The sequence below is a fragment of the Cherax quadricarinatus genome, chromosome 13 (assembly GCF_038502225.1).
Source record: "Cherax quadricarinatus isolate ZL_2023a chromosome 13, ASM3850222v1, whole genome shotgun sequence".
Lineage (NCBI taxonomy): Eukaryota > Metazoa > Arthropoda > Malacostraca > Decapoda > Parastacidae > Cherax > Cherax quadricarinatus.
In genome coordinates this window covers 8,830,713-8,846,370 of record NC_091304.1, presented here as the reverse complement: position 1 = coordinate 8,846,370, position 15,658 = coordinate 8,830,713, and the positions used below count along the sequence as shown (strand labels likewise).

The 15,658-nt window shown below is 40.0% G+C and overlaps 1 protein-coding gene across 3 annotated transcripts in view; it reads left to right on the top strand.

Annotated features, from left to right (window-relative positions):
• LOC128688736 (E3 ubiquitin-protein ligase Mdm2) overlaps positions 1–15,658 on the top strand; it is an 84,326-nt gene that overhangs the window by 30,233 nt on the left and 38,435 nt on the right. For all 3 annotated transcript variants that reach the window (XM_070084455.1, XM_070084456.1, XM_070084457.1), the window contains exon 3: positions 8,041–8,177. In XM_070084455.1, coding sequence (XP_069940556.1) covers positions 8,041–8,177 — 137 coding nt within the window. The remainder of the gene's footprint in view (positions 1–8,040; positions 8,178–15,658) is intronic.

Genomic DNA, 15,658 nt, shown 5'->3' with positions numbered 1-15,658 from the left:
TATTTTTTCAAAATTATATAATAAACACGATGCATAATGTATAAATATGATAAATACACCCCACAGTAGAATAATTTTATTTTATTTTATTTTATTATCACACTGGCCGATTCCCACAAAGGCAGGGTGGCCCGAAAAAAAAAAACTTTCACCATCATTCACTCCATCACTGTCTTGCCAGAAGGGTGCTTTACACTACAGTTTTTAAACTGCAACATTAACACCCCTCCTTCAGAGTGCAGGCACTGTACTTCCCATCTCCAGGACTCAAGTCCAGCCTGCCAGTTTCCCTGAACCCCTTCATAAATGTTACTTTGCTCACACTCCAACAGCACGTCAAGTATTAAAAACCATTTGTCTCCATTCACTCCTATCAAACACGCTCACGCATACCTGCTGGAAGTCCAAGCCCCTCGCACACAAAACCTCCTTTACCCCCTCTCTCCAACCTTTCCTAGGCCGACCCCTACCCCACCTTCCTTCCACTACAGACTGATACACACTTGAAGTCATTCTGTTTCGCTCCATTCTCTCTACATGTCCGAACCACCTCAACAACCCTTCCTCAGCCCTCTGGACAACAGTTTTGGTAATCCCGCACCTCCTCCTAACTTCCAAACTATGAATTCTCTGCATTATATTCACACCACACATTGCCCTCAGACTTGACATCTCCACTGCCTCCAGCCTTCTCCTTGCTGCAACATTCATCACCCATGCTTCACACCCATATAAGAGCATTGGTAAAACTATACTCTCATACATTCCCCTCTTTGCCTCCAAGGACAAAGTTCTTTGTCTCCACAGACTCCTAAGTGCACCACTCACTCTTTTTCCCTCATCAATTCTATGATTCACCTCATCTTTCATAGACCCATCCGCTGACACGTCCACTCCCAAATATCTGAATACATTCACCTCCTCCATACTCTCTCCCTCCAATCTGATATTCAATCTTTCATCACCTAATCTTTTTGTTATCCTCATAACCTTACTCTTTCCTGTATTCACCTTTAATTTTCTTCTTTTGCACACCCTACCAAATTCATCCACCAATCTCTGCAACTTCTCTTCAGAATCTCCCAAGAGCAGTGTCATCAGCAAAGAGCAGCTGTGACAACAGTATTTAGATAAGGCTAAAGAGGGCTTTGTGACATTTATGGATTTGGAAAAGGCGTATGACAGGGTGGATAGGGGGGCAATGTGGCAGATGTTGCAGGTGTATGGTGTAGGAGGTAGGTTACTGAAAGCAGTGAAGAGTTTTTACGAGGATAGTGAGGTTCAAGTTAGAGTATGTAGGAAAGAGGGAAATTATTTCCCAGTAAAAGTAGGCCTTAGACAAGGATGTGTGATGTCACCGTGGTTGTTTAATATATTTATAGATGGGGTTGTAAGAGAAGTAAATGCGAGGGTCTTGGCAAGAGACGTGGAGTTAAAAGATAAAGAATCACAGTAGAATAAACATAAATATGAGATGTGGTAGCAGACGACTTGCACAAGTGACACCATATTAGAAATAATAATAATAATAGTCACCGAGTCTCATTAAATGTCGTATATTACGTTAATATACACATTTTCATTAATCCATCCATGATTTTTTTTTTCAAAATTATATAATAAACACGATACATAACGTATAAAGATGATAAATACACCCCACAATAGAATAAATAAACATAAATATGAGATGTGGTAGCCAGATAACTTGTACAAGTGACGGCAAGAATAACATTTTCTCTAATGATCATAAGAGAAAATGTGTTACTGGGGGTAACTGTAGAAAATTATTCCTTTCGTATGTATGTAAGTAAGTTTATTCAGGTATACACAAATACATTTACATAGATTATCATACATAACAGCATATGTGTAGAGAACCTGGGATAACCCAAAAAAGTCAGACAGAGTGACTTATTGCCATTGCCTTCACTCAGAGCGTCATTTCTTCTAAAAATGGTGTTACATGAGAATGGGAGTGTTCTTCTTTATTTATTCTACCGTATCAATGTAGAGACAACTTGTACACAGTGTAACTTGGACACAAACCAGACATGTACACTTCGTTTGTTTACAAAACTTACGTTCGCCTGGCTTGTTTATATAACTCTGCGCCTGTCTTCCCTCATGTACTCATTCTCTCTCTCTCATTTATTCGTTTTATCTCGTTTACTCACTCCTGACCCTGCATTAAGACTACAAATATTTTAAGGTAAGTAATGAGTGAACTGTATATGCATTTTATCGCTCTGCTTAAATATCATAGACTATTATGTGTAGGTGGGGTGGCTTGGTATGGTAGCCCAGCTGACTACCATACATACCACACTTGATTTCTTACAATAAATACTACTTATCTCACCCTAGATTAAGACTACAAATATTTTAAGGTAAGTAATGAGTAAACTGTATATACATTTTATCGCTCTGGGATGCTTAAATGTGATAGAATATTATGTGTAGGTGGGGTGGCCTGGTATGGTAGCCCGGCTGACTACCATACATACCACACTTGATTTCTTACAATAAATACAGTACTACAGTACGTACTTGTCTCACCCTAGATTAACACTAAATATTTTAAGGTAAGTAATGAGTGCACTATGTGTGCATTGTACTTTTTTATTGTTTATTGATGCCTAGTTCTATTGCTAACTTAATATATTTTAGTGTAAACTTGTTATCTAGTATTTATATGCATTTATAAGGGGGAAAAAAAGGGTGTTCCACTTTACAGCGATTTCCGCTTTACGGCGGTAGCCTGGAACCTAACCTGCTGTATAAGTGGGGCCCTACTGTATTCGTTGCCTTTATTTTCCACGCTGAAAATTCTTGATACAGTACCTGTACCAACACTAGATATCCTTTAATGCCATTATTAGTATCCAGACACAACACGGAGCAATGAAAAGATCAGAAATAAAATGACATGGGAGAGATTAATCATATGGTATGAATTAATCATATGGTATGAATCCACCATAAAACTAAGGAGGACCAATGTGTGTTCTGTCCTGGCCAGCTATCTTGCTTGTGCTGACACAGTAGCTGGCCACCTCAGTGAAAAAGGTGGGAAGAGGTAGCAAAAACTCAATTGATCAGTTGGGCATGTAGTAGTTGGAGGCACAATAGAATGGGACCTACTGCACATAGCTGAAATGAAACCTTAGGATTTTCTTATTTATATTTTTTATTTGAAACTAAAAATTTTATTGGTTTTTATTGCTCCCGATTTCTGTTAACTGGAACTCCCAAGTCTTTTTTGCATTCAGTTTTATTTATAATCTTTATTATTTAGTTTATAAGTCCCCCGTGGTTATTTTCTTCAACCAAGATTAGAACTTGAAATTTGTCCACATTAAACTGTATCTGCCACTTCTCCAACCACATCAGACTATCTATTCCATCTTATAACTCTAGTATCCTCATCATAAATTATTTGATGGCTTGTTTTTGGTGTCATCAGTAAACTTACTTATGTTTCTGTTTATTCCATCACACCTTGGTTTTCGTAATTAATCTGTTCAAAAAAGTCTGATGAAAACCGAATCGTATGAAAACTAAAGTAATATTCCCATAAGAAATAATGTAAATCCAATTAATCTGTTCCAGATACACAAGACTATTAACAAAAAATACATTTTATAGAGAATAAATATAAATAACTAATGAAATGGATAAATCAACATTTAACATCACTTTTACCATTATTGACGACTCTTGTTGGCATATGGGAGACTGCTAGGAGGGGAGAGGGAAGAGGAGGAGAGGTTATTGTTTGGAAGGGAAATCCCTGACCATAAGGAATTCAGGTATCAAGGCCCTATCCAGGGTTACTTCCCTTCTTTGTCTTTTACTGGCACTAGGTCCAGCTTGAGAGTCACTGGACCTCTGTCGCACAAAAAATCTGTCCAGAGAGGTCTATTTCTGGCATCTCTTTAAGATCTGCCTAAAATGGGAAAAGGCATTGTCATTGAACATGTTGCAGACATGGCTTGCAATAGCTTTGTTAGGGTGATATTTCTCCACAAAACTTTGCAACTCATTCCACTTTGCACACATGTCCTTAATCACTGAAGAAGGCACATTCTCCCCTCTCTCTTCCTCCTCTGAAGCAATTTCCTCAGCTGCAGTCTGTTGCTGTTCCATTTGAAGGTCTTGCAGCTCTTCAGTGGTTAGCTCTTCCCTGTGGTCGTCCACCAACTCTTCCACATCCTGGCCACTCACATCCAACTCCTTGGACTTCCCCAAAGACACAGTAGATTCCACAACAGGTGTAGGGTCATTAGGGTCAGCCTCAAACCCTTCAAAATCATGAACGCAGGGGATGCTTTGTGTGGGCACTCGATTCCGGGAAATGAGTGGCCGAGTCATACAGGCACAGTGTCATTAGCAAAAAGCATCTGTGACTACTCCTACTTTGTATTAGACCTATATCTTTTAATCCAACACCCCTAGCATTCACTTCATTAGCAACTACATCTATAAAAATGCTAAATGTTGTTCACTTCAATGCTTCAATGTAAACACTTGATACACAAATAACCCGCACATAAAAGAGAGAAGCTTATGACAACGTTTTGGACCGACTTGGACCATTTACAAAGTGTGACTTTGTAAATGGTCCAAGTCAGACCGAAACGTCATCGTAAGCTTCTCTCTTTTATGTGCGAGTTATTTGTGTATCGTTCCAGTCATGGTATTGTGCCTTTTTTTGTTATTTAAACACTTGATCTACACACCCCCTACCCCCCCTGCTTTCCTTCTTTCCCTTAATTCTTTTAATAACTCTACAATGCACTATACCTGGTACTTTCAACAGGCTTATTCCCCTATAATTAGTGCACTCTCTCTTGTTCCCTTTTCTTGTATACAAAGAAACTATGCACACTGCCAGTCCCTAGGTACCTTCTGGAATTTCATAATTTATTGAACAAAAGCATCAACCACTCCAAAACTGTATCCCTACCTGCTTTTAACATTTCTGTCTTGATCCCATCAATCCCAGTTGCTTTACCTCCTTTCATTTTACTCAGCCTTACACACCTCCCCCACACTCACATCAGGCTCTTCCTCACTCCTAAAATGTACCTCCCATGCCAGTACATGAAATCACTGCCTCCCTCTCTTCATCAGCAGTAACAGCTCCTGAAAATATTCCCTCAATCTTCCCAATACTCCAATTCCCCTCTTCTGTTTTTAAAATTAAATCCCTTTGTTCTCTAGGCTTTCTCAGCTTATTGGTCTCACTTCAAAACTTTTTCTTGTTCTCAGCAAAAATTTTTGACAGAACCTCACCCATTCTCTCATTTGCTCTCCTTTTACACTCACTCACCACTCTCTTAACCTCTCTCTTCATCTGCATATCCTCCACCCTCTTTCTATCACTTATGCTTCATACATCCTCTCATGTGCAAATTTTTTCTCTCTTACCACCCTCTTTACCTTTTCGTTCCACCAGTTGCTCTTCTTCCTTTTCATGCCCACCCTCCTATATCAGTAAACTTCTGCTGCACTTTCTGACACTACATGTGTAAATCTACCTCCCACCTCTTCAACCTCATTACCTATACTCTCACTATCTCATCTTTCTCCCAACAGTTGTTTATATCTTACCCAAGCTACTTCCTCCTTTAATTTATAAATTTACTCACTAATGCTATTCTCCTTGTACCCCATTTACATCTTACTTTTACTGTAGCTACAATTGATTAGTGATCTGATATATCAGTTGCCCTTCTAAAAACATGCACACCCAGAAGTCTTCCCATCAACATTTCATCCACCAATACAAAGTCAACAAACCAGGTATACTCTAGGTATGCACATAAACAGAAAATTTACTCCACTTCTTGTATAATAAAATATAGCCAGGAAAGATTGGTCATGGTTTACAGCATCTTAATAATTGAATCAGACCTATTAAAAACCCATAAAACAGACTGGGGGTTTTAGGGAGCCCTTACCCGTCCTTTGGAATATCAGCAAAAATTTAATAGTTCTGCTACTTTTAGTTCAGTTCTAAGTTACTTCCAGTTGAAACCAATCAAAATCATTCTATCAATTGATGCCAAGAAACAGCCAATAAAACCTTAAAAACTAAGTCAGAAAATGCCTCAAAGTCGCTATTTTAAAAAACCATACACCTGGTCATAGTTTTGTTTTCCCATCATGCACCCTGCAGGACAAGATTTTTTATATGTGGTGCACACTCACTGCACAGACTTATTCTCTCATATCTAGGCCAAAATTTACCTCTCACAGCTTACATGAGTGAGCTGAGCTCATGACGTAGAACTACGTCAGGGACCTTGGCCTTAATGACATGGTTCTACATGACGAATGGTGAAAGGGTTAATATTTACAATGCAGGATAATAGTAGATATCATAGTTATTAATAATCATCAGTAAAAAAATGTCAAAAGTATTCGATAGTACATGGACATGTAGTCAGTTTGAAGTCCTTGTCATAGAACTCACTCTGTACTGCTCTTTAATCTACCCTTACCTCACATTTGGTATACATACACAGGAATCTACAACAGTAAATTTCCCAAAGCAGGAATCTATTAGACTCCTCACTCAATCAGGGTTTTCAGCAACATTGCCCATATTCAAAAGCTAAAATTTGCTCAACACAAAATATCTACATTTACTACTCTATACAGGACACTCATTGCAAATATTTACCCATTGCTAACACTCTCCTCTCAGGTCTTCAGCAGAATGCATGCATACAGTACAAGATACTAATACAGTATCTTTAGTATTCCACATGTTTGACTCAACCTGAACAGAAACTTGTACAACAGGTTAGGTTCTGGGCTGCTGCTGTAAAACAGAAATTGCTGTAAAGTGAAGTTTAGCCTTTTTTCACTTTCAAATACAAATTAAAGTCTGATAACATGTTTACATTATCATATATTAAATGAGTAATAGAGTTAGACCTAAAAAAAAATGCATATACAGTACACACATTACTCACCTTAAAATATTTTTGTCCTTATCTTATGGATAAGATCTGAGTAAATGAAGAATGGATATAATTGAAAACCACTGTATAATGAAACACCATAAAGGTGTTGTAAAATGGGGCCCTCCTGTACTTCCCACCTACAGGACCTAAGTCTGGCTAACTGGTTTCCCTGAATCTTTATAAATCTTACCTTTCTCACACTCCAAGAGCTTGTCAAGTTACAAAATTCGCTTGCCTCTGCTCACTCCAGTCTGACTTGCTCAAAGCATCTAGCACTCAAAACCCTCCTTAACCCCCCTCCCTCCAACCCTTCCTGAGATGACCTATACCACTCCTTTCCCCAACTCTTCCTGAGATAACCTTTACCCCCCCCTTTCAACCCTTCCTGAGATGACCTTAACCACTCCTTTCCAACCCTTCCTAAGATGACCTTTACCCCCCCTCCTCCCTCCAATCCTTCCTGAGATGACCTTTACCACCCCCTTCCTCCAAGCTGAATGTATATGCATTCCTAGTCATCCTATTTTGCTCTTTCCTCTCTAAATATACAAAGCACCTCTACAACCCCCCTTCTGCCCTCTATAATACTTGCGGTGACCCCACACCTACCCTCCAGTGATTGCTATAGCTAAAATTGGCAGTACAGTTTTGTAATACTGTTTCTTCATACTGACATTGCTGTTTTAATATATAGAGTTTTGTTATTTAAAATTATCATTACATTTAATAATGTAATCTTCAGATAAGTTAATTTTATTAAATTTATCGTTCAAGTAATTTCACATCAACTGTACCGTGCAACTTGTGTAATGTTAAGTAGTTTTAAGTCGTAGTTTTACTCTGACTAAAATGTTCTGCACAGTTTTGTTTTTGTTTGTAATCCCTTATTTGGAAGCAAATATAGTTGAAAAGTGCCAGAGTACATACAGCAGAGGGGAGGTTCAATAGTTTCTAGTGAACACTTGTCCATTATTTTATCTTTGAAAGATGATTTATATACATTATTTAAAGTCAATAGATAATATTTATTAGTGTAAAAATTTAATTTGTAAATAAATTTCAGATATTGCAATTGCTGAAGAAATATTTACTGAGTAAACCAAGTCTGTGTGATCCCAACAATGTCCTCTACGTAAACTGTGGGGACGATTCTCTTGGCCAAGCCTTAGGGGTTGAACGTTTCCATTTTAAAGATGTTAAGTAAGTACGAATCAAGTAAGACATACATGTACTGGTCAAGACACTTATAAATGTCTTGATCAGGGCATTCATATCTTTTATCTTCAGTTTGTCAGTTTTACTGTACCAGCTTCACCCAGGTTTGAAGTGTATATTTGTATATCATAAGATTATTGTTTTAGGTAGTAGGTTGGTAGACAGCAGCTGCCCAAGGAGGTACTACCATACTGCCAAGTGAGTGTAAAATGGATGGTAGGATTTCTGGTGTCTTTTTTCTGTCTCATAAACATGCAAGATTTCAGGTATGTCTTGCTACTTCTACTTACACTTAGGTCACTTAACACTTTCATGTACAAGCATATATATACACACCCCTCTGGGTTTTCTTCTATTTTCTTGCTAGTTCTTGTTCTTGTTTATTTCCTCTTACCTCCATGGGGAAGTGGAATAGAATTCTTCCTCCATAAGCCATGTGTTTCATAAGAGGCAATTAAAATGCCAGGAGCAAGGGGCTACTAACCTCTTTTCCTGTACCGTAGAGCCCCTCTTTACAGCGTTCCGCTAATACGGATAATTCAAATTATGACCAAAACTCGCTCTACAGCTCCCCCCATCCCCTCCCGACTTTCTAATACAGTCACCGTGCCCCACCTGATTTGTTTATATTCTCCGTGAGCTCTGTGATCACCATGTCTCTCCATTATGTTTGGAAATTTTCCAGAATTTCAAATACAGCTTCTCCTCACTTAGCAACATACTCGTTTACTGACGCCTCGGACTTACGACAGGCTCACTGACAAGTATTCGTACCTAAATAATATATATTAGAGCTGATTTCCTCTATTCTGTTTATTTCAGTATACATACAGTACACTACTGTATAAACATTTAAAAATATACCAGAAATGTTATAAATGGTGCAAAGGTGACATTAAAACAACATCAGAGATGGTTGACACAAACTCACTACCATCATAGTATGCTCCTCACTGAGCGAAGAATTCATTTAACGACATGGTCTCGGGAACAGAACTCTGTCGTTAAGTGAGGAGAGGCTGTATTTTAAAGTTATTTCACGTTTTTATATATACAGTAGGGCCCCACTTATACGGCAGGTTAGGTTCCAGGCTACTGTCGGAAAGCAGACATCGCCGGAAAGCAGAACGCCATTTTTTCCACTTACAAATGCGTATAAATGCCAGATAGCAAGTTTATACTAACAAATATTAAGTTAGCAATAGAATTAGGCATTAAAACAATTAACAAGTAAGATACACACACAGTACACTCATTATTTACCTCAAAATATTCGTAGTCTTAATGTAGGGCAAAAGGTGAGTAGTACTTACCCTAAGAAGTTAGGTGTGGTAGCCCTCCTGGCCACCCCACCCACATATAATATACTACGATGATGCTTAAAGCTCCATAGAGTGATAAAATACACATACAGTATACTCATTACTTATCTTAAAATATTTGTAGTCTTAATGTAGGGTGAAAGGTGGAAAGTATTTATTTGTAGAAAGTGGGGTGGTAGGTAGGGTAGTGTAGGGAAGCCAGCCTGGCCACCCCACCCACTATGCAAATAAACAGATGATGCATCTGGTTATGGTTCATAGCATTCATACAGACACCTTACATTGTGTACAAGTTGTGTCCACAGTGGTACAGTAGAATAAATAAAGACTAACACTTCCATTCTCATGTAATTTTTAGAAGGAATGATGCTCTGACAAGTTAATATTATTATTATTATTATTATTACAAATTATTATAAGTTATGACTCACAAAATCGTAATGACACGATTGCAAACAAACCATACCCCGGCCGGGATTGAACCCACGGTCAGAGTGTCTCAAAACTCCAGCCCGTCGCGTTAGCCACTAGACCAGCTAGCCACAATAAGATTCGTCCAACTAGGTATATTTCTACACCATAGGAAGGTTAGCACAGGCACCACTGTGCATTTGTGGTCACAGTGGTGCCTGTGGTAACCTTCCTATGGTGTAGAAATATGCCTAGTTGGACGAATCTTATTGTGGCTAGCTGATCTAGTGGCTAACGCGACGGGCTGGAGTTTTGAGACTCTCTGACCGCGGGTTCAATCCCGGCCGGGGTATGGTTTATTATAAGTTATTATTATTACAAGTTGTTATTATAATCATAAAAAAGAAGCACTAAACCCACAAGGGTCGTGAATTGCTATATATAAAGTGAAGGCATACGAAAGGAATATTTATCTACAGTTATCCCCAGTGTTTGACTAGAGAAAACGTAATTCTTCTGACACACCTACAAAGCCTCTTTGTAAACAAATCTCATTTATGTCAATTTTTGTTCTCTTTGTGTATGTATAATGTTTATATGCAATGTAACGTGTTTCTTATATAATTTTGAAGAAAATATCATAGATGGATTAATGAAAATGTCTATATTAACGTAAAATAAGAAATTTAATGTGCCCAAGAGAGATTATTATTACATAAGTACATATTACTATGGCGTCATGAGTAGAGAGACTCTTAATGATGACAACGAAATGGACTAAATATGACAAAAGAGGGACCGGCATTCAAGTACCAGACCTGCTGCCAGATGTGAACCAGACATGAGACTTTTCCACTACATTGAAATAACTGACCTCCATATCAACTGCACCAGTGTTCAATGGGAAGACAACATGGCAGAAAACCTAACAACAAAACTCCAAGGAAATGACAGGTCTGTAGGACTTTTTTTCCTCAGTGCCAAATGAGGCAAAGAATTGATCATTTAAACATGGCTGACTAGCATCCAAACACCAGCTACTGCCAGATGTACAACTAGCAAAGTGAAATTCTCATCTATACTGATGTTCATCTGTATTGACAGTAGCATCATATCACCTGTACCACCATCATATCACCTGTACCAGTGTTAACGAGAGGGAAACACAGGAGACATCGTCAAATCTACAATACAAAACTCCAAGGAAACTATCATGACAAGATTATAAAGTCACTTAAAAATAACTCAGGGAATCTGTCTCATGTCCCACCATTATTGTACAAGAGAGCGGCCCATGTCCTCTCGCATGCTATCTCATTACTTTTTAACAAGTCACTAGAAACTAGCACCTTCCCGAAACTACTCAAGACGGCAAGGGTTACACCAATACATAAAGGTGGTGACCCTACAGATTTAAACAACTACAGTATAGGCCAATATCAAACTTACCATTGCTATCCAAAATCTTTGAGAAACTCGTGCACAGGAGACTATATTCATTTATAACGGCACAAAACATACTCAACCCCTGCCAATTTGGATTCAGGAAAAATAAAAGCACTAATGATGCAATCATAAAAATGCTAGATCTGCTTTACACAGCATTGGAAAATAAGGAATATCCACTAGGAATTTTTATTGACCTAAGAAAAGCTTTTGACACAGTAGACCTGGAGTTTACCTGGAGAGAGTTCCGGGGGTCAACGCCCCCACGGCCCAGTCTGTGACCAGGCCTCCTGGTGGATCAGAGCCTGATCAACCAGGCTGTTACTGCTGGCTGCACGCAAACCAACGTACGAGCCACAGCGATCAGGAACCGACTTTAGGTGCTTGTCCAGTGCCAGCTGAAAGACTGCCAGGGGTCTGTTGGTAATCCCCCTTATGTATGCTGGGAGGCAGTTGAACAGTCTCGGACCCCTGACACTTATTGTATGGTCTCTTTATGTGCTAGTGACACCCCTGCTTTTCATTGGGGGGATGTTGCATCGTCTGCCAAGTCTTTTGCTTTCGTAGTGAGTGATTTTCGTGTGCAAGTTCGGTACTAGTCCCTCTAGGATTTTCCAGGTGTATATAATCATGTATCTCTCCCGCCTGCGTTCCAGGAAATACAGGTTCAGGAACCTCAAGCGCTCCCAGTAATTGAGGTGTTTTATCTCCGTTATGCGTGCCGTGAAGGTTCTCTGTACATTTTCTAGGTCAGCAATTTCACCTGCCTTGAAAGGTGCTGTTAGTGTGCAGCAATATTCCAGCCTAGATAGAACAAGTGACCTGAAGAGTGTCATCATGGGCTTGGCATCCCTCGTTTTGAAGGTTCTCATTATCCATCCTGTCATTTTTCTAGCAGATGCGATTGATACAATGTTATAGTCCTTGAAGGTGAGATCCTCTGACATGATCACTCCCAGGTCTTTGACGTTGGTGTTTCGCTCTATTTTGTAGCCAGAATTTGTTTTGTACTCTGATGAAGATTTAATTTCCTCGTGTTTACCATATCTGAGTAATTGAAATTTCTCATCGTTGAACTTCATATTGTTTTCTGCAGCCCACTGAAAGATTTGGTTGATGTCCGCCTTGAGCCTTGCAGTGTCTGCAATGGAAGACACTGTCATGCAGATTCGGGTGTCATCTGCAAAGGAAGACACGGTGCTGTGGCTGACATCCTTGTCTATGTCAGATATGAGGATGAGGAACAAGATGGGAGCGAGTACTGTGCCTTGTGGAACAGAGCTTTTCACCGTGCCTGCCTCGGACTTTACTCTGTTGACTACTACTCTCTGTGTTCTGTTAGTGAGGAAATTATAGATCCATCGACCGACTTTTCCTGTTATTCCTTTAGCATGCATTTTGTGCACTATTACGTCATGGTCACACTTGTCGAAGGCTTTTGCAAAGTCTGTATATATTTCATCTGCATTCTTTTTGTCTTCTAGTGCATCTAGGACCTTGTCGTAGTGATCCAATAGTTGAGACAGACAGGAGCGACCTGTTCTAAACCCATGTTGCCCTGGGTTGTGTAACTGATGGGTTTCTAGATGGGTGGTGATCTTGCTTCTTAGGACTCTTTCAAAGATTTTTGTGATATGGGATGTTAGTGCTATCGGTCTGTAGTTCTTTGCTGTTGCTTTACTGCCCCCTTTGTGGAGTGGGGCTATGTCTGTTGTTTTTAGTAACTGTGGGACGACCCCCGTGTCCATGCTCCCTCTCCATAGGATGGTAAAGGCTCGTGATAGGGGCTTCTTGCAGTTCTTGATGAACACGGAGTTCCATGAGTCTGGCCCTGGGGCAGAGTGCATGGGCATGTCATTTATCGCCTGTTCGAAGTCATTTGGCGTCAGGATAACATCAGATAGGCTTGTGTTAACCAAATTCTGTGGCTCTCTCATAAAAAATTCATTTTGATCTTCGACTCTCAGTCTGGTTAGTGGCTTGCTAAAAACTGAGTCATATTGGGACTTGAGTAGCTCACTCATTTCCTTGCTGTCATCTGTGTAGGACCCATCTTGTTTAAGTAAGGGCCCAATACTGGACGTTGTTCTCGACTTTGATTTGGCATAGGAGAAGAAATACTTTGGGTTTCTTTCGATTTCATTTATGGCTTTTAGTTCTTCCCGCGATTCCTGACTCCTATAAGATTCCTTTAGCTTAAGTTCGACGTTTGCTATTTCTCTGACCAGTGTCTCCCTACGCATTTCAGATAGATTGACCTCTTTTAGCCGCTCTGTTATTCTTTTCCGTCGCCTGTAAAGAGAGCGCCTGTCTCTTTCTATTTTACATCTACTCCTCCTTTTTCTTAGAGGAATAAGTCTTGTGCATACATCGAGTGCCACCAAGTTAATCTGTTCTAGGCATAAGTTGGGGTCTGTGTTGCTTAGTATATCTTCCCAGCTTATATCGGTTAGGACTTGGTGTACTTAGTCCCACTTTATGTTTCTGTTATTGAAGTTGAATTTGGTGAATGCTCCCTCGTGACTAATCTCATTTTGTCGGTCTGGGGCTCCGCGCATACATGTCTGAACCTCAATTATGTTGTGATCTGAGTATATTGTTTTTGATATGGTGACATTTCTTATCAGATCATCATTGTTAGTGAAGATGAGGTCTAGTGTATTCTCCATTCTAGTAGGCTCTATTATTTGCTGGTTTAAATTGAATTTTGTGCAGAGATTTGAAAGCTCGTGTGAGTGTGAGTTTTCATCAGAGCTGCCTCCTGGTGTTATTACTGCAACAATATTATTTGCTATATTCCTCCATTTTAGGTGCCTTAAGTTGAAATCCCCCAGGAGCAATATGTTGGGTGCAGGAGCTGGAAGATTTTCCAGACAGTGGTCAATTTTTAACAGCTGTTCCTGGAATTGCTGGGATGTTGCATCCAGAGGCTTGTAGACTACAACAATGACTAGGTTTTGGTTCTCGACCTTTACTGCTAAAACTTCCACTACATCATTTGAGGCATTAAGCAGTTCTGTGCAAACAAGTGACTCTGCAATGTACAGGCCAACCCCCCCCCCCTTTTTGCCTGTTCACTCTGTCACATCTGTATAGGTTGTAACCTGGGATCCATATTTCATTGTCGAAGTAATCCTTTATGTGGGTCTCAGTGAAAGCCGCGAACATTGCCTTTGCCTCTGCAAGCAGTCCACGGATGAAAGGTATTTTGTTGTTTGTTGCTGGCTTTAGACCCTGTATATTTGCAAAGAAGAATGTCATCGGACTGGTGGTATCGTTGGTACTGGGGGGGATTTTTTTTCCGGCATTAGTATCTGTATCTGTTGGTTTGGAGTGGAGGCCATCGACTGTGGTTCCACTCCAGGAATGACTGGATTTGGTGTACAATTTCTGCCAATTCCTGCCAGTTTTTTTTCCTTCCTGGCACTAAAAAACCTCTCCCTCTTGAGTGGCTGTGGCTACCCAGGTTTTCCCATGGCCTGGATGTTTTGTATCTTTTTGTCCCCTTTAGATGGTGTGCCTGGCAATTTAAGTTATAGCACAGTCTTTCCTGTACTGAAGAGGTACACATTTCAGGGTGAAAAAGCTTACAGGAAGGGAGTTTGCATTTTCCTGTTGTCATATGGGAACGGCATTTTCTAGGGTGGTCATAGTTGCACGTCCCATCTGTTTTTCCAGATTTCCCATGTCTGCAGATACCAAGTGCATAGTATGTGCACAGGCTTGGTTTTCGTTTGCCTTGGGTTTCTGTGACTGTATTCCCTGTTGGTGCATGTTTACCTGTCTTATTCCTATCTTCCCTAGCACCAACAATGGAGCTCCCACCAGTTGTTTTTGGTAATATATCCTCACTATTGCTAGTGGAGTCCTCTTGTTTGCTATTTCCTGTTGTATTTCTTGTTTGCAATATTGGTTTTATCTTATCTTTGACTACACTTGTTTCCCCACTACGGCTCCTGTCCCCTATGAGGTCATTTATATGCATTCCTTCCTGCGTATAATTCCCGACTACCTGGACAAAATCTCCAGCTTCACCATTACTGTCTCCCAGGACAGCACCTCCAGCTTCACCATTACTGTCTCCCAGGACAGCATCTCCAACTTCACCATTACTGTCTCCCAGGACAGCATCTCCAGCTTCACCATTTCTGTCTCCCAGGACAGCACCTCCAGCTTCACTGTTACTGTCTCCCAGGACAGCACTATCAGCCCCACATTTACTGACTACCAGGACATCACCTCCAGCCTTACAGTTTCTGACTACATGGCCAGTATCAAGGGCAGTAC